The 24643-nt window shown below is 32.4% G+C and overlaps 1 protein-coding gene, 4 long non-coding RNA genes and 2 pseudogenes across 6 annotated transcripts in view; 2 read left to right on the top strand and 5 right to left on the bottom strand.

Moving 5' to 3' along the window:
- The window catches only part of LOC124448857, a 22523-nt gene extending 9909 nt beyond the window's left edge, over positions 1-12614 (bottom strand). Inside the window, exons 1-4 of one of the 2 annotated variants that reach the window (XR_006949280.1) lie at positions 12204-12613; positions 11554-11684; positions 11140-11244; positions 10580-10718 (exon numbers count right to left, since the gene is read on the bottom strand). Coding sequence is in view for 1 of the 2 variants with exons in the window: in XM_046999836.1 (XP_046855792.1) it covers positions 10580-10718; positions 11554-11684; positions 12204-12321 (388 nt within the window). In the remaining variant the exon portion in view is untranslated. Of the gene's footprint in view, positions 1-10579; positions 10719-11139; positions 11245-11553; positions 11685-12203 lie in introns of both variants that reach the window. The other variant, XM_046999836.1, reaches the window with a different exon arrangement.
- On the top strand, positions 12567-14478 carry LOC124448851 (annotated as a pseudogene).
- LOC124448852 lies at positions 12568-23723 on the top strand (annotated as a pseudogene).
- On the bottom strand, positions 13714-14175 carry LOC124448886. Its single transcript, XR_006949306.1, has 2 exons — positions 14092-14175; positions 13714-13762 (listed from the first exon to the last, which is right to left on the bottom strand). It is a non-coding gene; the product is annotated as an uncharacterized LOC124448886 (long non-coding RNA).
- LOC124448895 lies at positions 14541-24643 on the bottom strand. The gene is made up of 2 exons (XR_006949316.1): positions 23950-24643; positions 14541-14670 (listed from the first exon to the last, which is right to left on the bottom strand). It is a non-coding gene; the product is annotated as an uncharacterized LOC124448895 (long non-coding RNA).
- On the bottom strand, positions 15671-18333 carry LOC124448878. Its single transcript, XR_006949296.1, has 2 exons — positions 18241-18333; positions 15671-16394 (listed from the first exon to the last, which is right to left on the bottom strand). It is a non-coding gene; the product is annotated as an uncharacterized LOC124448878 (long non-coding RNA).
- Positions 19949-21287, bottom strand: LOC124448871. Its single transcript, XR_006949289.1, has 3 exons — positions 20829-21287; positions 20421-20525; positions 19949-19995 (listed from the first exon to the last, which is right to left on the bottom strand). It is a non-coding gene; the product is annotated as an uncharacterized LOC124448871 (long non-coding RNA).

The following is a 24643-nucleotide window of genomic DNA, read 5'->3' as shown; positions in this document are numbered from 1 at the left end:
TAGTAGTACAATTGTCTATTATAATATCATCGATAACTTTTACGTCTGATAGAAATATCACTGGATCATAAGCTAATCCTCTCAAATAAGATCTTATATCCATAAGTATTTTTTCATATGATGTATATGCAAATTTACACATTTCTAAGTTATTATTAATCTTACTTTTAACCATATAACCTTGAATTAAAGCTCCTAAACCACTCAGGCTGGCTATAACTATAGGGTTTACGGTTATACTACCTACAATGCCAGCAGTCGAGACTAGAACAATACTTCCCATGTTTAATGATAGTCTAATTTTCTTTAATTTATTATACTTCCATTTATAACAGGTATACATTTTGTGATAGTACAAATACAACTTTTTCAGCTTTTCAAATTCCTCTTGACTCAACTCACTCGAAATATGATTAAAATCTAGAACTTTTTTCATATTATATTATAAAACATATTTTAATATGAATGATGATAGCGTTGATATACCGAGTAAAGCAATCATATCTGTTTGATGGGGATTATTTACTATCATTTTGTATGTTTATGTACTAATGGTTTTTATGAACTTCATCTAGAGTATCTAGGTGTTGTGATGGTGCATTATCTTGATGTACTTTTTAGGTTCTTCCTTTTAACTCCATAATAATTTATTTTAGAATTAATACCGAATTTCATAGTTTTATTAGCTAATGTTAAAATATTATTATACCCATCAATCTTTTATCTAATATGATCATACGGCTGGGTATTAAAATCATACCAGGGCTGATTGCCATATTTAAAATAACATTCGTGTCTTTTATACTTTTCTCATGTTAGATATCAAATACAGTCGTATCATTCTGTACTATAGTATCCTTTAATAATTTCCTAAAACGTTTTGAGTTTGCATGCTCTTAGCTCCATGATTAACTATTGACCATCTTGTATTTGCTTGAGAACCAAGAATTGTATAAACAAAACTTTCAATGCTCTCTTGCAAAAGAACTTTTCCGATTAATGTAATACCTTCAGAATGATATGCAATGAAGCTCTATAATCAGTAGTCGAATATTGAAAATTAACATAATAACCATCATTGTTTTTATCAAATTTTAAAATACCTTTATAAGGTATATGCTTTTTCAATTCCGTAAAGTCATATTTGTCTAATAACGATGGATGCTTCATAAATTTTTTGATCTGATAATATAAATGATATTTAACAAGGCTTTGTATAATTCTACTTTTATCAAAATTTAAATGATTAAGCGCAATACCACATAAAAAACTGGAAACATAAGCTCCACAAATCATAGCATAGTACGCTTCTTGTTTATAATTTAAATGATTTTTAATATTGTATCTTATACCAGTCGGCTGTTCTTTTTTACTTTTAATTTCACTTGTCCACGTAGCTGTTATAGGTGGGAAACTGCTCATAAAATAATCATTCTCTGTGACATACAATCTGAAGTTACAGATATCGACATTTACAGGCCTTTGAAATGTAGGTTTTACAATAAACTTTGATGACCACCTATGCAACATATGATCAAAATAGTCCTCAGAATGACCTTCATCTCCATTAACAGCTGCTATTAGATTTGAAAACAAAGGTGTTTTAGTTGTTTCTAAATATATTTTTGGCCATGTTGGTACATTTTTTGAATCATCATCACCTAATTTTATAGCATTTTCTTCTATTTGCTTGTCTGACATATAATATAAGCTATGTTATATATGAAGTTCACTGTTTTTATAGACGGAGATCATAAAAAAATTGACTTACAAGAAAGTATAGTAACAACTAACTATTCATATTTATATATCAAAAAAGCTTATGTGTATTGGGAATACAAAAACATAAAATTAAATAATACTTTAGCTTTTACAATAGGCGCAACAAAATATAATATAGATGCTGGTTACTGGACTTTTAAAATGCTTAAAACGTTTCTTGAGTCTGTTAACGTAAAGCTTGAGATGGTAGAAAACAACGGAACTTGTAAAATAACTAATAATAATGACGAGGTATTAGTATTGTCTGATACTCTTATTAAAATGTTAGGTTTTAATGATACCATAAAAACTATTAAAAAAGGTATCTTACAAAATGGTGTCTCTAAAGTGGATATAAACAGAGGATTAAACTATATTCAAATTTCTTCTAATATTGTAAATTCAAGTTATAATTATAACCCTGAAGGAAAAAAAAGTAATATAGCTTTAACTTTACCAGTAATAACAATTCAGTCGTTATTTGGCACTGTATACGAATACAATGATATTGAATCTAAAGTTACAATTATAAAAGGAGTCTTTAACGAGCTAAAATTTAATATATTAGATCAAGATGGTAACCCTTTGAATGTAGGTAGTGTTCTTTTAGAATGTTATCTTGAGTAAGTTAAATGGATGAAGACATTAAAATTGAGCAAAGTTTAAGAGATATTTATTATGATCCGAAAACAGGGTATCAATCAGCAGAACGTCTTTATCAGAAAGCATTAGAAGAAGGTATAGATGTTAGTAGAAAACAAGTTAAAGAATGGTTAATATCTCAAGATACATACACTAGATATAAACCTATTATTAGAAGACATAAATTCAGACAAACAAGGGTAAGCTATCTTAGTGAACAACTACAGATGGATTTAGTTGATATGGGTTCTTATAAGTATAAAAACAATGGTTATTATTGGATATTAACAGCTATTGAAATATTAAGTAGATATGCATTTGCTATCCCTGTTTATAGGAAAGACACAAATAATATGACAAAAGCTGTTGCAAAACTATTAAGTCAATTTAAAGATAGATTTAATGATTACCCGAAACTAGCTCAATTTGATGATGGTAAAGAATTTTATAATGTAGGTGTTAAATCATTATTAGAGAAACATGGAATTAAGTACTTCTCTACTAAAAATGATAAAAGGCTGCGATTGTCGAACGATTCAACAGAACGCTATGTGGAAATATTTTTAGTAAAGGAACATATAAATGGATTGATATATTAGATGATTTAGTATATAATTATAACAATACAAAACACAGTACAATCTTGATGAAGCCTAAAGATGTTAATAAAATAATGAAGATGAAGTATGGAATACATTATACGGTCATGAAGTTGCTTATTTACCATTACCTAAGATTAAAATTGGTGATATGGTTAGAATATCAAAGTATAAATCTATATTTACGAAAGGCTATGAAGCAAATTTTACAGAAGAGTTGTTTAAAGTGACTAAAGTTATTAGAGGAGACCCGAATTTATATGAGATAGAAGATTTAGAAGGAGAGCCTATAATTGGTAAATTTTATGAAGAGGAACTATCAGTTGTTAATAAGAAAGATGATGTTTATAGAGTTGAAAAGATATTAAAACGTAAGAAGGTTAAAGGTAAAAAGATGGTTTTAGTTAAATGGTTAGGTTATGATAATAAACATAACAGTTGGATTCCTGAAAGTGAAATACAAAATATAGAGTAATCTATATAATGGCAGAAGGAGGTTTTGATTATATTGAATTAGAAGATAAGAAGCAAGAAGATAATAACGATGATAATGAAAATATTGCTGAAACATCATTTATTAATGATAATGATGATAAATTATTTATTACTGATAAGGATGGTATAACAATAACAATACCTAATAATCTTCCTGATGTTCCTATTAATTCCACTCCTGTTTATACAAATATTAATAGACCTGAAAATGAAGTTTCTTTTGCTGTTGAATCTTTTATTACAAAAAATTATAGAAAAGTGTTTAGATTTAATCATTTAAAAGGTATGGCAGCTTCTGAAGGTTTAAATTTTAGATTAAATTTAGGTAAAACTGATATAAATAATATTACTTACAAACCATTAAATACAAGAAATCAGCGAGGTGTTGAAAGAATTGTTTTAACACGTAATAGTAATGGAGTACTACAATACAATAAAACAAAAAAATCAGAAGAAGCTGTTAAACAATTTAAAAACGAAATTAAAAGAATTATTAATTTGCAAGATGAATTTATAAAAACTGAAAAGAGTATGCCTATGGTTGATTTAAATAATCAATATACAGAAAATTTCAATCAAATAACTAATCAAGAACTTAGAGAACATATAGGTGTGATGACTCCATCTGGAACTATTGATAAAAGAACAAGACCGCAATTCATAAAAGCACAAATAAATCACTTTGCTGAAGAGCTAAACAAAACTCAAGCTAGAATAGATGAAATAGAAAATGAAAATGAAAATGGTATTGACAACAATATTGATGAATTAACTAATTTGCATGAAAGAGCTGAAGAATTAGAAATTATAATTAAAGAAGAAGAAGAGCAATTAGAAAAAGAGGATGTACGAGAGAAACAGGAAGAAGACATTACTAGGTTACAGCGGTTTAAAGAATGGGTTAAGGAAAATATCCCAGGATTATCAGCTTTAGCTATATCTATAGGTTCGATAATTACAACCATTGTCATTGCTGCAAGAAAAGCAATCCTACAAGGTGCTCAAGCTACTAGTAAATTTTCTAAGGCTTTAGCAAATCTAGGTAAAAAATTATGGCCAGTGTTAGGACCATTATTGAATATTATCGCTCAGGCTATATCTTGGGGAGCTAAAGGTTTACCATGGCTAGCTTCTAATCTATGGATTTTAGCTATTGCTGCTGCTTTGTTAATATATGATCAGTATAAACAAAGAAGAAAATAAAATATGTTTTAATATATATGAATAGATTATTACAAGAAGAGCTTTTACCTGGTTATAAAAGACTGCTATGACAAAATTAAAGGTAACCGTACTTTTATAGTATAACCTTTAATCCTAATAGTCTTAAACCGAATGAACAAGTTTATATTAATATTCCGAAATTGAAAGCAAATAGTTGCTTAGTGCCTGGTTCACTTAATCTATCGTTTGATCTTAAAATCAGTAATACAAAAGTCACTTTATAAATAATCTCAGTCAGATTTTACAACATAGACTACAAATTAAAGTGGCTGGGAAACCCTTTACGATTGTAGTGAACATAATGTTATAAGTGTATACAAAGACTTGTGGTTACCTAAAAGTGATCGACAAGGCCTTATTGAATATGGTATTTGTAGCGAAAATTTACGAAAACTCATTTCGAAAGATGATACTGCTGCAACAAGTGGAAGTCCAGAAAAATTAGCAGACAAATTAATGTATGATATTTATGGTATAAGACAAAAAATTAATATTGATAATATTCTTAAAGACCATGGTCTGTATTGCCCTTTCAATATGAATAATAACTTTCAATACATAATAACATTACCACCAAGTGATCAAGTCCTTATCCCCCAAAGTGGTCAAAATATAGGTGATTATGAATTAGAAAATATTCAACTTGAATATGAAACTATTGAAAACCAAGAAATTGCAAATGAGGTGACAAATTTATATTCTATAGGAAGAAGCCTATTTTATGAACATATAACCCTCTTAAAAAAGGAAAAATGGGATAAGTCAAGTACATTACAGAATATAAACGTAAATGTCCCTCGTAAAAGTATGAAAGGCATTGTACTACTATTTACAGAAGATTCAGTTAGTGATAGTGAAAATTTCTATTTCCATTAATCGATAAAATTTCGTGACAATAGAGGGTGTGCCAAATTGTATTTTCGCCCAAGGTATGAATAAAAAACAATTTTATGAAGAAGCAAGAAAATTTTTTGATAGAACTATTCCGATAGATTGCTTCATGACAATTGAAAAATTTTATAAGGATAAATTTGCATTAGTTATCGATCTACGCACCTTTCAAGAAAAAAATATTGCTGGTAACGGTAAAAAAATCATTAATACTCAAAATGGCGTTTTGCTTGAAATTAAAAAAAGAGCATATACAAAAGATTTAAACTGTTACATCTATGTTATTAGTGATGCTCTTGTTCAATTTGTTAATAATGATTTACAAAGTATTCAATACTAGAATAACCAGTAATATATAAATGAACACACCCTTTAATATGATTATTTAGGTATGACAATTGTGGTAAAACCTTCTTTCTTTTAAGAATGTTAGAAGAAAACTTTAATAGACATTTTGATTATATTATTTTATTATGCCCAACGCTATCATATAATAAAACCTATCAAGAATGGAAATATATAAATGATTCTGATTTAATTAAGGTAGAATGTGACCAAGATCAGGTAGATATTGTTTTAAAATATGTTAGTGATGTATATAAAGGTACAAATAGTCTTATTATATTGATGATGTGCTTGTTGCTTGATGTTAAAAATAGGACATCTGAATTAGTTCGTTTAGCATTCAGTGCTCGCCATTATGGGCTTTCTACTATTGTGGTGACACAGCAATTGACAAGTATTGCCAAACCATATCGTGAAAATATAAGTTATCTAGTTACATTTTTTAATACAAACCGAAATGATATGAAAACAATATTTGATGATTATCTTTATGGTGTTAATAAAGATGATATAGAAGAAATAACCAAAAAATTGAAAAATAATAAATTTGCTCATCTATTTATTCAACTAATATATCCATACCAATGGAAAATTGTTATTCCGCAATAAAACATGTGTTAATATATATGCCAAAGCGTAAAGAGCCTGAAACAATTGATGATATAATTAATGAGATTGATTCCGCAAATGATACTATCAAAGATGCTGTATGTGATGATAATATACAAGATAAACCGCAAGAGGGTTTTAATAAAAGAGATCAACTACTTAAACTAGCTGAAGATGGTGATTTAGACAAGTCAGTTGCTTACATTAAAAAAGCTAGTCAAAAAATTATTGATAAATTATACATTGAATACGAGAAAAACGATTACAAAAAGCTAATGAGTTTTAACTGATTTAGTTATATCAAAATTTTCAGATATATTAAAAGGGTTTGATGCTATTGAAGATCCCAAAGAATTAACAAAACAGCTTAAATCAGACGACCTTTTAAAACGAGATGTGTACAGTTTAGTAGAAAAATATCACCCTATTACCTTTTTAGGAGTTTTATCTGGTGTATAACAATAGTTAAACATGTTTACGAACATAAAAATAATAAACCGGATATAAAATCTGAGGAATAATATAAATGAGCTTATTTTATGGGCATGATAAAACAGATATTAATAAATATACAAGGACCTGTAGATAACTACTACACTAAAACTCAAGTTAATAATAAATTTAATGACTACTATACTAAAACACAAGCTGATAATAAATATGTTTTTGTCTCAAGATTAGCCAACTATTATACAAAGAATGAAACAAATGGTAAGTATGTTTTAAGTTCTAATTTATCTAAATATTATACAAAGACTGAAACAGATGGTAAATTTAATGACTACTATACTAAAACACAAGCTGATAATAAATTTAATGACTACTATACTAAAACACAAGCTGATAATAAATTTAATGACTACTATACTAAAACACAAGCTGATAAGTATGTTTTAAGTTCTAATTTAACTAACTATTATACTAAAACACAAGCTGATGGTAAGTATGCTTTGACTTCTAATTTAAATAACTATTATACTAAAACACAAGCTGATGGTAAGTATGCTTTGACTTCTAATTTAACTAACTATTATACAAAGAATGAGATTGATAGCAGAGTAAATGGTAAAGTAGTACACCATAGCAATCAATTAAATTATAAAAATTTTAATACCGACAAGATATTATCAGAATTTATTTTAATAATGTTAAATTTATTGAATTTACACTTTTATTAATAAATCCATCTGATAACTCTAAAACAATTAAATTAGATATGATGGCAGATAAGATTAAAAAAAAATTTATCATTAAAGTAACAAATGATAATGAAAAAAAGATAGTTAATGCATTACTAGATTTATATCACGTATACTGTGTTGATGATGATTCAAAAATATTTTATTATTATTGAACCAAAAAATCTTCAGTTTCACTAGGTTATGACGAATGGAAAAGAAAATGGCTGGCAGCATTTAATGGATTAGCCAAAATTCAAGTTTATTCACAACATCAATCTACATTATCTATGTCATTTAATGGTTTTTCACAAAATTTTAGGGCTACTATAGAAGATAATATTCTATCAACTAAAAAATTTGTAAATGATGAAATCGAAAAATTAAAAAAATTTATTAAAAATAACTATCAAGCTAAAACTTAAGATGAAGAATAATCCTGTTTGACTACATATCACATAACTGTTTGTAATAAGTAATTAATACAAAAGCGATATACAAAAAGATTCAAAATCCTGAAACAATTAGTAAAAACACTTTTAACAAAAATTATATAAAACATTGTTAAACATGTACATGTGACACACGCTTGACAGACAAATTAAAAAAACATATAGATTCCATAGTTTTGTAAAACATTGTATTATTATACATGCGCTGATGAAATGTGCTATCTACATTAAACAACCATTGTTAAAAACATGCACTAAGACACGCGCGCCGCTACAAAACCAGCTATATTTTACCCACTGTGGCGATTTAGCTTCGCTAAATTAACATAGTCCTGGCAGGGTCTTGTTAACACTTGATTTTTGAAGAGCATTTTTTAAGCCTCTGTTATTCTCGAATATTCTTCGAATATTCTTCGAATGTAAGGGGGCGCTCCGAATTTTCACTTCGTGAAAATTTTACCCACCGTCGCTTAGAATTCTCGGCGATCCCATCCCCCTGCTCGAGCACTTCGTGCTCTGTGCTGCCGGATCGCCTCCGAAACAATGCTTTCTTAACATTTATTTCTAAAGATAGTTTTTAAAAACATATAGATTCCATAGTTTTAAACGATAGATTGTAACCTCGAGATTTTTACCCTTTGAAACAATGACTATTTTTTACACAGCTTTTTTACATGACCTTTTACTGAGGGACGCCTTTTAAACCATGGTCTTATTTTACGCTGTTATAAAGATAGTTTTTACCCAAGGTTATATGTAGTATAGTACATGGGGCGTATGGAATAAAAAAAAGTAAACTTTTTTTGATTCCCTACCCCCATGTACTATACTACTGACATCTTTGGTAAATTGTATGTAGCTGTTGTGTTTGTTGATGTGTGTGAAAAAGTCATCAATCTAGTCTGCATTTAGTGCTGTGATTGTGTCATCTACGTAGCGAAACCAAAAAGGTAGTGCATGTTTATAAGTCGTGAGCGCCCGTTCCTCTATAGATTGCATTACAATTTCAGCAACTACAACAGAAACGGGCGAGCCCATTGCTGTTCCATGTAATTGTTTGTAGTGTGTACCTTTGTACTGGAATAAATTTTGTAATAGTGCATGTTTGTAAGTCGTTAGCGCCCGTTCCTCTATAGATTGCATTACAATTTTAGCAACTACAACAGAAACGGGTGAGCCCATTGCTGTTCCATGTAATTTTTTGTAGTGTGTACCTTTGTACTGGAAGTAAGTCGAGGTGAGGCAGAGCTCCAGTAGCTCCATAATGTCTTCTGTCATTAATGGCAGTACGTCCGTGGTGTTTGTAATGAAGATTTTTGTACAAGTAAGTGCCAGATTAAGTGGAATACTGGTGAACAGTGATTTCACATCAAAAGACACTAGTATATAGTTGTCCGGTATTTGTATAGTGCTCAGTTTTTTAATGAAAGTCTCAGTGGATTGCAGCTTGTGTTTTGATTTGTTTGTAAGTGGTTGAAGTATGTCAGTCAAGTACTTCGAGAGTTCGTAAGTAGGCGAACCACAGAATGATACAATTGGTCGCATGGGTATTTGTGGTTTGTGAAGTTTTGGTAGTCCGTATAGTCTGGGTGGTCGTGGTACTGAACATCTGAGTCGATAGTAAATACGTTCAGATATAATGTTAGATTTTCTCATAGAGAAGATCTTGCTGTTAAGTTTGCGTACTAGTGATGGTGTTGGGTCTCATTTGAGTTGTTCGTACGTTTGTCTGTCGTTAACAAGGGTGCCCATTTTGTTAAAGTAATCATTCCTGTCCATGACCACAGTCACACGTCCTTTGTCTGCTGGTAAAATGACGATGTTGTTGTCGTGTTTTAGTCGTTTGAGTGTTTGTTGTTCGTTCTTTGTCAAGTTGTTGTCACGTACAGAGGACGATTGTAAAGTAGAGGCTATCCTGCTTCTGATCTCGTCTTTGGTTGTCTCTGACAAGTCTCTTTGATACGCTATTTCACATTTCCTGTACACACAATACAATGACGTAAGAACCAGATAACAAATACGGCTAACCTAACGTTTACTCGTCATTTGACTCTGAAGATGACAACCGCTAAGGTTGTCGAAACGTCAGTCAACAACAACAAAAACAGTCCTTCTCCGGACTATACCAACCTGGACCATCTACATTTACAAACATGAAGTTCTAAATCTATAAATTTAAAACGATATATCATAAGCTTCTAAAGGTTGATGACACTACGTAATATTGAGTTGTTGTTTTTCACCCAAATACTAAATTTCAAATCCAAAATATACTGAATAGAACAAGCAATTTACAAATTTCTCCATTTTGGAAGACAAAACTGAAAAGCAGAGAAAGCATTGATTTGAAAATACAAATGAAGTAAATTTTCCTCAAGCTCACCATTGCCATTGTCAATTTGCTCATTTAGTCTTTTGATCTGATTTTCCAGCATTTCTACCCTCTCTTTGAGTTCTAAGGCTTCTTTTTTATACTTGCATTTATCATTGCAAAGTGCACTACCTTCATCTGACTGACTCTCCTAAATAATCAACAAGAACTTAGGCAATATTTAACAATATTTTCCTTTTAGTACCAACTATTAAGGTGTACTTTACTAACAACAAGTACATTATATTATAATGATAAATCTCAATTTTTTAATTTCATAAGCCCCACTGATTGAAAATTCTTTTGTATGATTTCCCTATACAAGTCTTACACTGTACAATGTTTGCATTTTAAAAGATTTTTCACTTAGAAACAAGAAATAAATTTCAAATTAACAGCATTTTATGATTAACGGGAACATGTCATACAGTATGAACTTTTTTAGCATTTAACCAAACAACATCCAAGTTTTATTCTGAAAAATGACCTTAATTCCCTAGCATTCCTCATTAAAAATAAAATTGCATAATTTAAAGATAAGAATAATTATTATCATTGTGTATAGTACATACCTTGGTTAATTACTCTTTTATAAGTGAAGCAAGGCTTGCTGAGCAGCAAGCCTCTGTTTTCTTTCACCTGGATGCCTTTAGCTTTTTAGGAATACTGTGCTCCTGCTGGTAACAAGAACAACAATACAAAATTTTATACATGTTGTTTGAAAAGTTTGTTATTAGCTACTACTTCTCATTTAAATTCTTAGGCTCATAGCCTTGTTCAGCAATGTAGACCTTCGAACATAGAATTAGTAGCTAATAACATTTGAATCATGAATACCATATGGAGTACTTAACAAATTTCCATGAATGCATCATCACATTAGTGACATGAGTGCTAACTACAGATGATGGCATCAATAATTGAGAAACATGCAGTAAACACCATTTAAACAAAATGCGGTCAATGTAATATTTCGGGCAACTCACCACATCATCTGATTCACTCTCACTTTCAATTGTAAACTTTGCTTTGTGAATTCTTTTGTGACACCCTTTGCCAGTATTTATAGAGAAAGTTTCTTCTTTTCTCATTGTCTTGAGCAAATAATCTTTACTATCTGCTTAAACAAAATAATGGATGACTATTTAACAACTATTAAAAAATAATATTTTTCAATTAGAAGCAGTAGCATGCCTGAAATTATAAGGAAACAACCTTATGCAAAGTTTGGCCTAATGTATTACTACATGTATTTAAGAGGAAACAAGTTAAAATCTGGGAAATAGAGACATCCTTATTGTCAGTATTGTAACTGAACTATTGCTATGTAGAAGAAAGAACAACATTTGAGTAAAGGCTTTTTATCAGAAAGTATTTCCCTCCTAAAAAAGCAGTAAGTTGAATTGATAACAGCAACCTTCATATAAACTATGACTATTTCTACAAACAAGACAGAGAAATAAACAAATAGATTTTCACACAGAAATTTACAGATATATAGCAAAGCAAAGATGTTTCATGAAGAAATGATAACAAAGAGAAAGAGCTAGATGCACTAGCAATTAGCTTTTTGGCTGAATTATACAAGCTTTTAGAAACTTGACAAAAAATTCTACAACACACTAAAAGTACTAACCTGAAACCTCTATTATCTCTGCAGGAAATTTCTTCGACTTGCCGTTTCCCTTTGTTTTTCCATCGCCCCACATGACTAACGTTTTGAATCCTTTAAGTTCATCTTTGTCTTTCGACATATTTTCATCCTAAAAAATGATGTTAGAATATGGAATGATATCCATGTATTTTCGTTGTAAAAATTCACCAATGCAAACGCCATATTTTCGAATATTATCGCTGAAAAAGTTTTTTCAACTCTTAACGTATCTTTGCAACAAGCAACATGTTAATCAGATTGAAGATCATGGAATCGGGTAAAGATTAAGGATTACAAAATAACAGTCCCAGTCTCCCAACGCTCTCGTCTAAATCTAAACAGAATAGTTTGAAACAATATTGAAACAAAGCAAAGAAAAGATTTTTGTTTTTATAAGTTGAGGTAAGCCTGGTGTTTTCTGGGTTTCAAAAACCCAAGTTAAGCATTCATTAAACTACAGTGAAGTAAGCATTAAAAATGGCTTATAAAAATACGGTCGAATTATGCGAGAAATACGAAGCAGTTATGGTTCTCAGTGGAGTTGGGGATGCTCTAGGTTATAAGAATGGTTTGTGGGAATTCTGTTACAGTTGTACTCAAATTCATGAAGAACTAGAAAAACTCGGAGGACTTGATAAAATTGACATTAAAGGATGGAGGGTTAGTGACGACACTGTACTACACATTGCTACAGCAGAAGCGTTGGTTTCTGAATGGGCAACAACGGAAGAGTTATTGAGCATTATGGCTACAAAGTACAAGAAGACATGTGCTGAGGATATGTGGGAAAGAGCTCCTGGTCAGACCACAACAAAGGCATGTTTTATGTTACGACCTCTTGAGGAAAAAGGTTACATTATACCATTTAATGAACGAGGTGGAGGATGTGGTGCAGCTATGAGATCCATGTGTATAGGTTTGATGTTTCCTTGTGAAGATCAAATTGAAATGTTAATTGAAATTGCTGTTGAAAGTGGAAGGATGACTCATAATCACCCCACAGGTATTCACCTTTCATAATAAAGCAATCATTTCAGATCATGTATCAATTATCAAGTCACTAATGTCTTGTGTTCTGTCTATCAACAAGTGTTGCTTTGTATACAGTTTGCCAGGTTTTCCTGTTATCTGCATTTCTTTTCATTTTAACACACCTTATAGTAATTTAGCTTTTCAATCCTTTTGCTTTTCTTAGATGTTTTACCTTCAACTCTTTCTTCGATTACTTACTTGAATAAGCCATTACCATGAATGTTTCATATCCTTTTGTCTAATATCAATTTATCAATGAAATAAAAGATGTTGACCTTAGGTTTGCATAAGTCTATGCAATCCATCATTTTCCAGAACCACGTCTCAAATGCCTCCATCCTTCTAACATTGCTCACTTTTAATCACCATATCTTTGATCCATCCTTTTTATCGCTTTTCCACATTTCCAAATTTCTGTCCTCTAAAAGCTATATGAATTGCCATTTCTGTTTTTCTTTTATATCTTCACTACTACAGCCATTGAATCCATGATCCATGTCAAAATGCCGCTATTATGTAATTAGGGTCATCATAATGAAAGTGACCTGAAATTAGCAATCTTTAAAGATAGTGATTTTATCTTTAGGTTATCTTGGGGCTGTTACTGCAGCTTTATTTACAGCGTATGCTATACAGAAGATACCTCCAAAAAGTTGGGGTGCAGGACTTTTAGGTGTTTTACCCAAAGTTTGGGAATACATTGAGAAGGTTGGTCGTGATGTAGAAGAAAACAAGAAATCTTGGGGCTACTTTAAAAACAGTTGGGAGTCATATCTTGAACTACGGGGATTAACAAATGGAACCAGTGAACCAAAGTTTCCAGTGATGTATAACATACCTGAACGTGATGCTTTTTTATAAATCTGTGAGTTATGCAGGTTGGGGTGGGTCCAGTGGTCATGATGCACCAATGATTGCTTACGATGCTTTGATGATGGCTAAAGATTCCTGGTTTCAATTGTGTTCTTGTTCTATGTTTCATGGTGGAGATAGTGACAGTACAGGAATATTGGCTGCAGCATGGTGGGGTGGTATGTTTGGTATGATAGGTGTACCCCCTGGAAATTATAAGAACTTAGAATATGGTCATAGGCTTATGGAGCTTGGTAAAAAACTACTGAATGTATCAAAGAATATGAAAAACTAACAGGACAGTATTTATTCAACAAAATTTATGTCATAAAATTCTGTCATCCCAATATACTTTAATATTTTTGTGAATCATACAACAAAAATTACTACTTGGTTATAACATAAAATCAATTTTCTTTAGAAATAAAGTCTAAAGGAAATGTCAGATTCAGGGCAGTTATAAGTTCTAGTTAGGATGATTCCTGGATGTAGAGCAAGTTTTTTGACTAGATATCAGTGAAACTATATATAGAAAAGGACCATTACATCTTTAGGTTCATTTTACCTCACAAAATGTAAACTACAAACGTTTTGTTCAGTACCAAAAATTCCTTCTCAGGGAGAGGGGAGTTGACTTAAAAATAGGCTCAACATAATTTGGAAGGCACAATTTTCTTTGAAACACGTAGCTACTAAAGTATAACTCTAAAGCTTTGTTATATTCATAATACATCACACCTAGATTTTTTAAAAGATTTAGCGACATCAACCTGACTAGTTCCTAACGTTTTTTTGCGAATTTCCTTAGCTTTTTTGTAAAATTCTATTGCGTTGTCGTAGTTTCCAGTTTTATCAAACACCAAAGCAAGATTGTGTAAAGACGCAGCGACACCAACATGATTTGAACCTAACAATTGTTTTTGAATTTCCAGAGCTTTTTCGTAAAACTCTATAGCTTTGTCGTAGTTTCCAGTTTCATATAACACCAAACCAAAGTTGTTTAAAGACGCAGCGACATCAATATGATTTGGACCTAACGATTGTTTTCGAATTTCCAGAGCTTTTTCGTAAAAATCTATAGCTTTGAAGTAGTTTTCAGTTTCAGAATACACCGCAGCAAGATTGTCAAAACACTCAGCGACATCAACATGATTTGGACCTAACGATTGTTTTTTTATTTCCAGAGCTTTTTCGTAAAACTCTATAGCTTTGTCATAGTTTCTATTTTCAGAAAAAAGCAAACCAAGATTGTTTAAAGTCGAGGTGAGATCAACATGATTTGGACCTAACGCTAGTTTTTTAATTTCAAGAGCTTTTTCATGAAACTCTACAGCTTTGTCGTAGTTTTCAGTTTGAGTATACACCTCAGCAAGATTGTATAAACACTTAGCGACATCAACATGATTTGGACCTAACGATTGTTTTCGAAATTCCAGAGCTTTTTCGTGAACTTCTATGGCTTTTTCGTAGTTTCCAGTTTTATCAAACACCATACCAAGACTGTTTAAAGACGCAGCGACATCAACGTGATTTGGACCTAACGACTTTTTTTGAATTTCCAGAGCTTTTTCGTGAACCTCTAGAGCTTTGTTGTATTTTCCAGTTCCATAAAACACCAAACCAAGATTTTTTAAAGACCCAGCAATAACAACATGATTTGGATCTAAAGATTGTTTTTGAATTTTCAGAGCTTTTTCATGATGATTTTTAGCTTTGCTATATTTCCCGGTGTCATAGTATAAAAGACCGAGAATATTAAAATACCAAGATTTGTCATAACTAGATTCTTCGGATTTAAATTTATCCAACAGTTCAAAAGCAAGATCGTATTTTCCAAAATGTCTTAATCTTTCGAAAAAATATTGGAAAACTTGTAAAGTATTCATGTTGATTTTTGTCTTGTTGGTCTTTAATAATTGAGGAATTTTTTCAAGATGTGGCATCAATTTGCTTTCGTCGTCTCTCTCTTTAAGCATGTAAAGTGCTTGACCTTTTTTCTTAACGTATGGTTGAATAGAAGGCAAATTGCATTCATGCTCCAATTGATGTTCTTCATTTGAATGTTCAGATTGATAAACAATAATTGCTTTTTGAACAATGTGTTTAGGCGACGTTTACTAGCAACCTCCTCAACGTCTTCACGACGATTAACGTCAACTGAACTAGTGTCACAAGGCTCAAATGACGATAACCAACCACTAGCCATACCTAACATGTAACCACCAGAGATCTTTCTTGGGTAGATCAAGGTTTTAGGAACTTCAAACAAGGGTTGTGTTGAGTTGAGACCTAAAAAGCAACAAATATGGATAGATGATGAAGTGGAGAACAAGAATAGAGGTTATAGAAGACACACTACGTATGGTCATTGGTGTTTCACAAGAGTATACATTACAGGATAACTATGTATCCCACTAGTCTAAACAACTGGGTACATTTAAGCAATCCATCTTTCCGATGGTTAACCCACGTGTCAAAGAAACGTCATCAAATTACAAAATTCGTGCAATCAAGTGGTCGGACATAGTAATGTATTTGTAGAAGAGAACCAATAAAATAAAAAGATTCTCTTCTGGCATTCATAAAAATTATTTTAGAAATACAGATCGACTAATTTTAAAGGCAGAAGGTGTAAGAGTGAATAAAAACCATTGTCCGTCAAATCAAAGGAAAGCTTGGATATGATATGCAATACGCAGGTACAAATTTATAGAGAAAAATGAAAAACATTTTTAACGTTGTCACGGATATTACGAGTGCCGTAACGAAGTGTTGATGAGTTTCATATGCATTTGTCAAAACTAGATTAAGAAGACAAAGAGCATTCCAAAAATATATGATTGAAAACTTGCTCAGCGCATTTACAAGCACCAATTTCAGAGCTTGCTCTGTCACAAATTAATTGAGAATCTGAGAATGTGTTGTCAACACCACTAACTCTCCAAGCTCATGGTAACGACCAACTGGATGAACTAGTACCGATTTTGGAGTAATCAGCTCGCTCAGTCATAAGTTTTAACGAAAATCATCTGCGCATGCGCAGTCTGCTTGAGTATGCGCAATAAACTTGACGAGATACACAAGTTCATGGTCGTGGCCACGACAAACTGCATCTACTAGCACCAATTTTGAATTAAATAGCATTCTTAGTAACAATTTAATAGAGAAATCATTTGCGCATGCGCTCGAGCATGCGCAGTCCACTAAACTAGTTGTTCATAGTCATGACAACGACCAACTATACGTATTTGCACTACATTTGTGTCAATTAACTCACTTAGTCGCAAATTATCGAAGAAATCATCTGCGCATGCGCAGTAACGATAACAATCATCCCACAACTTTCGTACGCCTTAAAATTTTGCTATACATATATAAAGCTAAAACTTTATATGTAGATATCAACTAGCAGTGGAAGCTGGGAGCGATATAGTATGCAGTGGCTTAGGGACCCACACATCGGTGGCGACCGCACTCTCCCTGCGTATCTTGAGCAAAGCCTATCGCAGGTGATCTCAGGGTCTGATGGGCGGAAGCTTGCTATTGGCATCTCCCAAGTAGGATAGCGTGGAGGGGCCGAAATCTCCTACCGAAACGTTAACATGCGGCGTTCTAATGACTTCAGCTTAAGGAGGTATCGAGAAGCATGGACCGAAAACGGGTTTTTTTGCTTTCGAATTTTGTCTTTTTGTTTTCCTCTTATAAAAAAAACAAGCAATGTTTCAATTAACTTCATATGACCCTGTCTTTATGTGACAATTATAATTAAAGACAACCTTAAAAATGTTTTATACCATTTTTATCGCTTTATATCTTTCTGATTTAACTCTCCCATTTACTGTTTCTCATGTATCACGAGCAAACCATCCATATGCTTCATGGCAAACAAACAAGGATTATGTGGTTCTCTTAGTTAACATGCGACGCTCTAGTGCTCAACTATCACGGGTATCGGGAGGCACGGACCGAAAACGGGATTTTTTTGTTTTCAAAATTTGTCTTTTTCTTTACAAGAATTCTTCTCATTAAAGAAACTAGAACGTCCAAGGATACTTTAAATGTTCAAACAATTTCTGCCTTTTTGAATTATAATATAAACAAACTCTAAGCATGTTTATACGTTTTTACTTTTTACCTTTTACAATGTAACTTTCTCATAGCTCTCTCGTGATGAACGCGAGCCTCCTTATACAATATGACTCTTTCATCATGAACGAAAGCATCCGTGGGCTTCATGGAAAAGGGATTTTGTTATAATAGTTTCTACAAAGAAACTATTATAACAAAGCACATAATCCTATGTGTTGGCTTGCGATAAACTGTTGTTCGTAGTTTTGATTGTCATGTTTTACCAAACAGTCGAGAAAAGGAAGAGTTCCGTTTTCTTCAACATCTTTGGTAAATTGTATTTGGCTGTTGTGTTTGTTGATGTGAGTGAGAAAGTCATCAATCTCGTCTGCATGCAGTGCTGTGATTGTGTCATCTACGTAGCGAAACCAAAAAGGTAGTGCATGTTTGTAAGTCGTGAGCGCCCGTTCCTCTATAGATTGCATTACAATTTCAGCAACTACAACAGAAACGGGTGAGCCCATTGCTGTTCCATGTAATTGTTTGTAGTGTGTACCTTTGTACTGGAAGTAAGTGGAGGTGAGGCAGAGCTCCAGTAGCTCCATAATGTCTTCTGTCGGTAATGGCAGTACGTCCGTGGTGTTTGTAATGAGGAATTTTGTACAAGTAAGTGCCAGATTAAGTGGAATACTGGTGAACAGTGATTTCACATCAAAAGACACTAGTATATAGTTGTCCGGTATTTGTACAGTGCTCAGTTTTTTAATGAAAGTTTCAGTGGATTGCAGCTTGTGTTTGGATTTGTTTGTAAGTGGTTGCAGTATGTCAGTCAAGTACTTTGAGAGTTCGTAAGTGGGCGAACCACAGAATGATACAATTGGTCGCATGGGTATTTGTGGTTTGTGAAGTTTTGGTAGTCCGTATAGTCTGGGTGGTCGTGGTACTGAACATCTAAGTCGATAGTAAATACGTTCAGATATAATGTTAGATTTTCTCATCGAGAAGATCTTGCTGTTTAGTTTGCGTACTAGTGATGGTGTTGGGTCTCGTTTTGTTGAAGTAATCATTCCTGTTCATGACCACAGTCACGCGTCCTTTGTCTGCTGGTAAAATGACGATGTTGTTGTCGTGTTTTAGTCGTTTGAGTGCTTGTTGTTCGTCCTTTGTCAAGTTGTTGTCACGTATAGAGGACGATTTTAAAGTGGAGGCTATCCTGCTTCTGATCTCGTCTTTGGTTGTCTCTGACAAGTCTCTCTGATACGCTATTTCACATTTCCTGTACACACAGAACAATGACGTATAACCCAGATAACAAATACGGCTAACCTGACGTTTACTCCTCATTTGACTCTGAAGATGACTACCGCTAAGGTTGTCGAAACGTCGTCAGTCAAAACAACAACAAAAACAGTCCTTCTCAGGACTATACCAACCTGGACGATTTACATTTACAAACATTAAGTTCTAAATCTATAAATTTAAAACGATATATCATAACCTTCTAAAGGTTGATGACACTACGTAATATTGAGTTGTTGCTTTTCACCCAAATACTAAATTTCAAATCCAAAATATACTGAATAGAACAAGCAATTTACAAATTTCTCCATTTTGGAAGACAAAACTGAAAAGCAGAAAGCATTGATTTGAAAATACAAATGAAGTAAATTTTCCTCGAGCTTACCATTGCCATTGTCAATTTGCTCATTAAGTCTTTTCATCTGATTTTCAGCATTTTTACCCTCTCTTTGAGTTCCAAGGCTTCTTTTTTATACTTGCATTTATCATTGCAAAGTGCACTACCTTCATCTGACTGACTCTCCTAAATAATCAACAAGAACTTAGGCAATATTTAACAATATTTTCCTTTTAGTACAAACTATTAAAGTGTACTTTACTAACAACAAGTACAATATATTATAATGTAAATCTCAATTTTTTAATTTCATAAGCCACACTGATTGAAAATTCTTTTGTATGATTGCCCTATACAAGCCTTACACTGTACAATGTTTGTATTTTAAAAGATTTTCCCTTACAAACAAGAAATGAATTTCAAATTAACAGCATTTTATGACTAATGGGAACATATCATAAAGTATTAATAACTTTTTTAGCATTTAACCAAACAACATCCAAATTTTATTCTGAAAAATGACCTTAATTCCCTAGCATTCCCCATTAATAATAAAATTGCATAATTTAGAGATAAGAATAATTAGTGTTATCATTGTGTATAGTACATACCTTGGTTAATCACTCTTTTATAAGTGAAGCAAGACTGGCTGAGCAGCAAGCCTCTGTTTTCTTTGCCCTGGATGCCTTTAGCTTTTTAGGAATACTGTGCTCCTGCTGGTAACAAGAACAACAATACAAAATTTTATACATGTTGTTTGAAAAGTTTGTTATTAGCTACTACTTCTCATTTAAATTCTTAGGCTCATAGCCTTGTTCAGCAATGCAGACCAACATAGAATTAGTAGCTAATAACATTTGAATCATGAATACCATATGGAGTACTTAACAAATTTCCATGAATGCATCATCACATTAGTGACATGAGTGCTAACTATAGATGATGGCAGCAATAATTGAGAAACATGCAGTAAACACCATATAAACAAAATGTGGTCAATGTAATATTTCGAAACTCACCACTTCATCTGATTCACTATCACTTTCAATTGTAAACTTTGCTTTGTGAATTCTTTGTGACACCCTTTGCCAGTATTTATAGAGAAAGTTTCTTTTTTTCTCATTGTCTTGAGCAAATAATCTTTACTATCTGTTTATACAAAATAATGGATGACTATTTAACAACTATTAAAAAATAATAATTTTCAATTGGAAGCAGTAGCATGCCTGAAATTATAAGGAAACAACCTTATGCAAAGTTTGGCCTAATGTATTACTACATGTATTTAAGAGCAAACAAGTTAAAATCTGGGAAATAGACACATCCTTATTGTCAGTATTGTAATTGAACTATTGCTATGTAGAAGAAAGAACAACATTTGAGCAAAGGCTTTTTATCAGAAAGTATTTCCCTCCTAAAAAAGCAGTAAGTTGAATTGATAACAGCAACCTTCATATCAACTATGACTATTTCTACAAACAAGACAGAGAAATAAACAAATAGATTTTCACACAGAAATTTACAGATATATAGCAAAGCTAAGATATTTCATGAAAGAAATGATAACAAAGAGAAAGAGCTTGATGCACTAGCAATTAGCTTTTTGGCTGAATTATACAAGCTTTTAGAAACTTTACAAAAAATTCTACAACTGACTAAAAATACTAACCTGAAACCTCTATTATCTCTGCAGAAAATTCCCTCGACTTGCCGTTTCCTTTTGTTTTTCCATCGCCCCACATGACTAATAATTTGAATCCTTTAAGTTCATCTTTGTCTTTCGACATATTTTCATCCTCAAAAATGATGTTAGAATATGGAATGATATCCCATGTGTATTCGTTGTAAAAATTCACCAATGCAAACGCCATATTTTCCAATATTATCGCTTAAAAAGCTTTTTCAACTCGTAAGGTATCTTTCCAACAAGCAACATGTTAATCAGATTGAAGATCATGGAATCGGGTAAAGATTAAGGATTTCAAATTAACCCTCCCAGTCTCCCAACGCTCTCGTCTAAATCTAAACAGAATAGTTTGTAACATTGAAACAAAGCAAAGAAAAGATTTTTGTTTTTTATAAGTTGAGGTAAGCCTGGTGTTTTCCGGGTTTCAAAAACCCACGTTAAGCATTCATTAAACTACAGTGAAGTAAACGTTGAAAATGGATTATGAAAATACGGTCGAATTATGCGAGAAATACGAAGCAGTTATGGTTCTCAGTGGAGTGGGAGATGCTCTAGGTTATAAGAATGGTTTGTGGGAATTCTGTTACAGTTGTACTCAAATTCATGAAGAACTAGAAAAACTCGGAGGACTTGATAAAATTGACATTAAAGGATGGAGGGTTAGTGACGACACTGTACTACACATTGCTACAGCAGAAGCGTTGGTTTCTGAATGGGCAACAACGGAAGGTTATTGTGCATTATGGCTGCAAAGTACAAAAAGACATGTGCTGAGGATATGTGGGAAAGAGCTCCTGGTCAGACCATAACAAAGGCATGTTTTATGTTACAACCTCTTGAGGAAAAAGGTTACATTATACCATTTAATGAACGAGGTGGCGGATGTGGTGCAGCTATGAGATCCATGTGTATAGGTTTGATGTTTCCTTGTGAAGATCAAATTGAAATGTTAATTGAAATTGCTGTTGAAAGTGGAAGGATGACTCATAATCACCCCACAGGTATTCACCTTTCATAATAAAGCAATGATTTCAGATCATGTATCAATTATCAAGTCACTAATGTCTTGTGTTCTGTCTATCGAGAAGTGTTGCTTAGTATAACGTTTGCTAGGTTTTCCTGTTATCTGCATTTGTTTTCATTTTGACACACCTTTATAGTAATTTAGCTTTTCAATCGTTTTCTTTTCTTAGATGTTTTACCTTCAACTCTTCCTTAAATTACTTACTTGAACAAGCCATTACCATGAATGTTTCATATCCTTTTATCCAATATCAATTTATAAATGAAATAAAAGATGGTTGACCTTAGGTTTGCATAAGTCTATGCAATCCATCATTTTCCAGAGCCACATTTCAAATGCCTTCATCCTTCTAACATTGCTCACTTTTAATCACCATATCTTTGATCCATCCTTTTCATTGCTTCTCCACATTTCCAAATTTCTGTCTCCTAAAAGCTGTTTAAATTGCCATTGCTGTTTTTGCTTTTATATCACCACTACTACAGCCATTGAATCCATGATTCATATCAAAATGCCGTTATTATGTAAATAGGGTCATCATAATGTAAGTGACCTGAAATTAGCAATCTTTAAAGATAATAATTTTAATTATAGGTTATCTAGGGGCTGTTACTGCAGCTTTATTTACAGCCTATGCTATACAGAAGATACCTCCAAAAAAATGGGGAGCAGGACTTTTAGATGTTTTACCCAAAGTTTGGGAATACATTGAGAAGGTTGGTCGTGATGTAGAAGAAAACAAGAAATCTTGGGGCTACTTTAAAAATAGTTGGGAGTCATATCTTGAACTACAAGAAATAACCAATGGAACCAGTGAACCAAAGTTTATAGTGACATATAACATACCTGAACGTTATGCTTCTTATAAATCTGTGAGTTATGCAGGTTGGGGTGGATCCAGTGGTCATGATGCACCAATGATTGCTTACAATGCTTTGATGATGGCAAAAGATTCCTGGTTTGAATTGTGTTCTTATTCTATGGTTCATGGTTGAGATAGTGACAGTACAGGAATATTGCCTGCAGCATGGTGGGGTGGTATGTATGGTATGAAAACGGTACCCCTTGGAAATTATAGGAACCTGGAATATGGTCATAGGCTTATGGAGCTGGGTAAAAAATTACTGAATGTATCAAAGAATATGAACAACTAACAGGACAGTATTTATTTAACAAAATTTATGTCATAAGATTCAGTCATCCCAATATACTTTAGTATTTTTGTGAATCATACAATAAAAATTACTACTTGGTTATAACATAAAAACAAATTACTTTAGAAAAGTCAAAAGGAGAATGTCCGATTCAGGGCATGGGCAGTTCTAAGTTTTACTTAGGATGATTCCTGGGCTGTAGAGTAAGTTTATTGACTAGATATCATTGAAACAATATATAGACAAGGACTATTACATCTTTAGCTTCATTTTACCTCATAAAGTGCATACTGAAATTGTTTTGTTCAGTACCAAAAATACCTTGTGAGGAGGGGAGGGGAGTTGACTTGGTGAGTTGACCTTGCTCCTTCAGTCTATATATCAAAAATAGGCACTGTGATTTGATCTAAAGATATTTGAAAAATTCCGAAGCGTAAAGAGTTTATTCTATCGCTTTTTTCGTATACTGCAGTTTTACAAAACACCAATAAAAGATTATAATATCAAAGACACGGCGAAAATAATATGATTAGAACATAGTAATTTTTAGTCACCAAAGCTTTACTGCATGTTTACTGTTATTTATAGACAAAGATATACATTAACATAATTTGGATCGCACAATTTTGTATAAAACACGTAGCTACCAAATTGTAACTCTAAAGCTTTATCATATTCCCCAGTTTCATTACACATTACACCTAGATTGTTTAAAAGACTTAGCAACATCAACCTGACTAGTTCCTAACGTTTTTTCTGAATTTCCTGCGCTTTTTTGTAAAACTCTATAGCTTTGTCGTAGTTTCCAGTTTTATCAAACACCGTACCAAGATTGTTTAAAGACGCAGCGACATCAACATGATTTGGACCTAACGATTGTTTTTGAATTTCCAGAGCTTTTTCGTAAAACTCTATAGCTTTGTCGTAGTTTCCAGTTTCATGTAACACCGCACCAAGATTGTTTAAAGA

This window comes from Xenia sp. Carnegie-2017, unplaced genomic scaffold, assembly GCF_021976095.1.
Source record: "Xenia sp. Carnegie-2017 unplaced genomic scaffold, XeniaSp_v1 HiC_scaffold_23, whole genome shotgun sequence".
In the NCBI taxonomy this organism is placed as follows: Eukaryota; Metazoa; Cnidaria; class Anthozoa; order Malacalcyonacea; family Xeniidae; genus Xenia; species Xenia sp. Carnegie-2017.
Note: the sequence above shows the minus strand (reverse complement) of the source record. Positions and strands in the feature narration are given on the sequence as shown.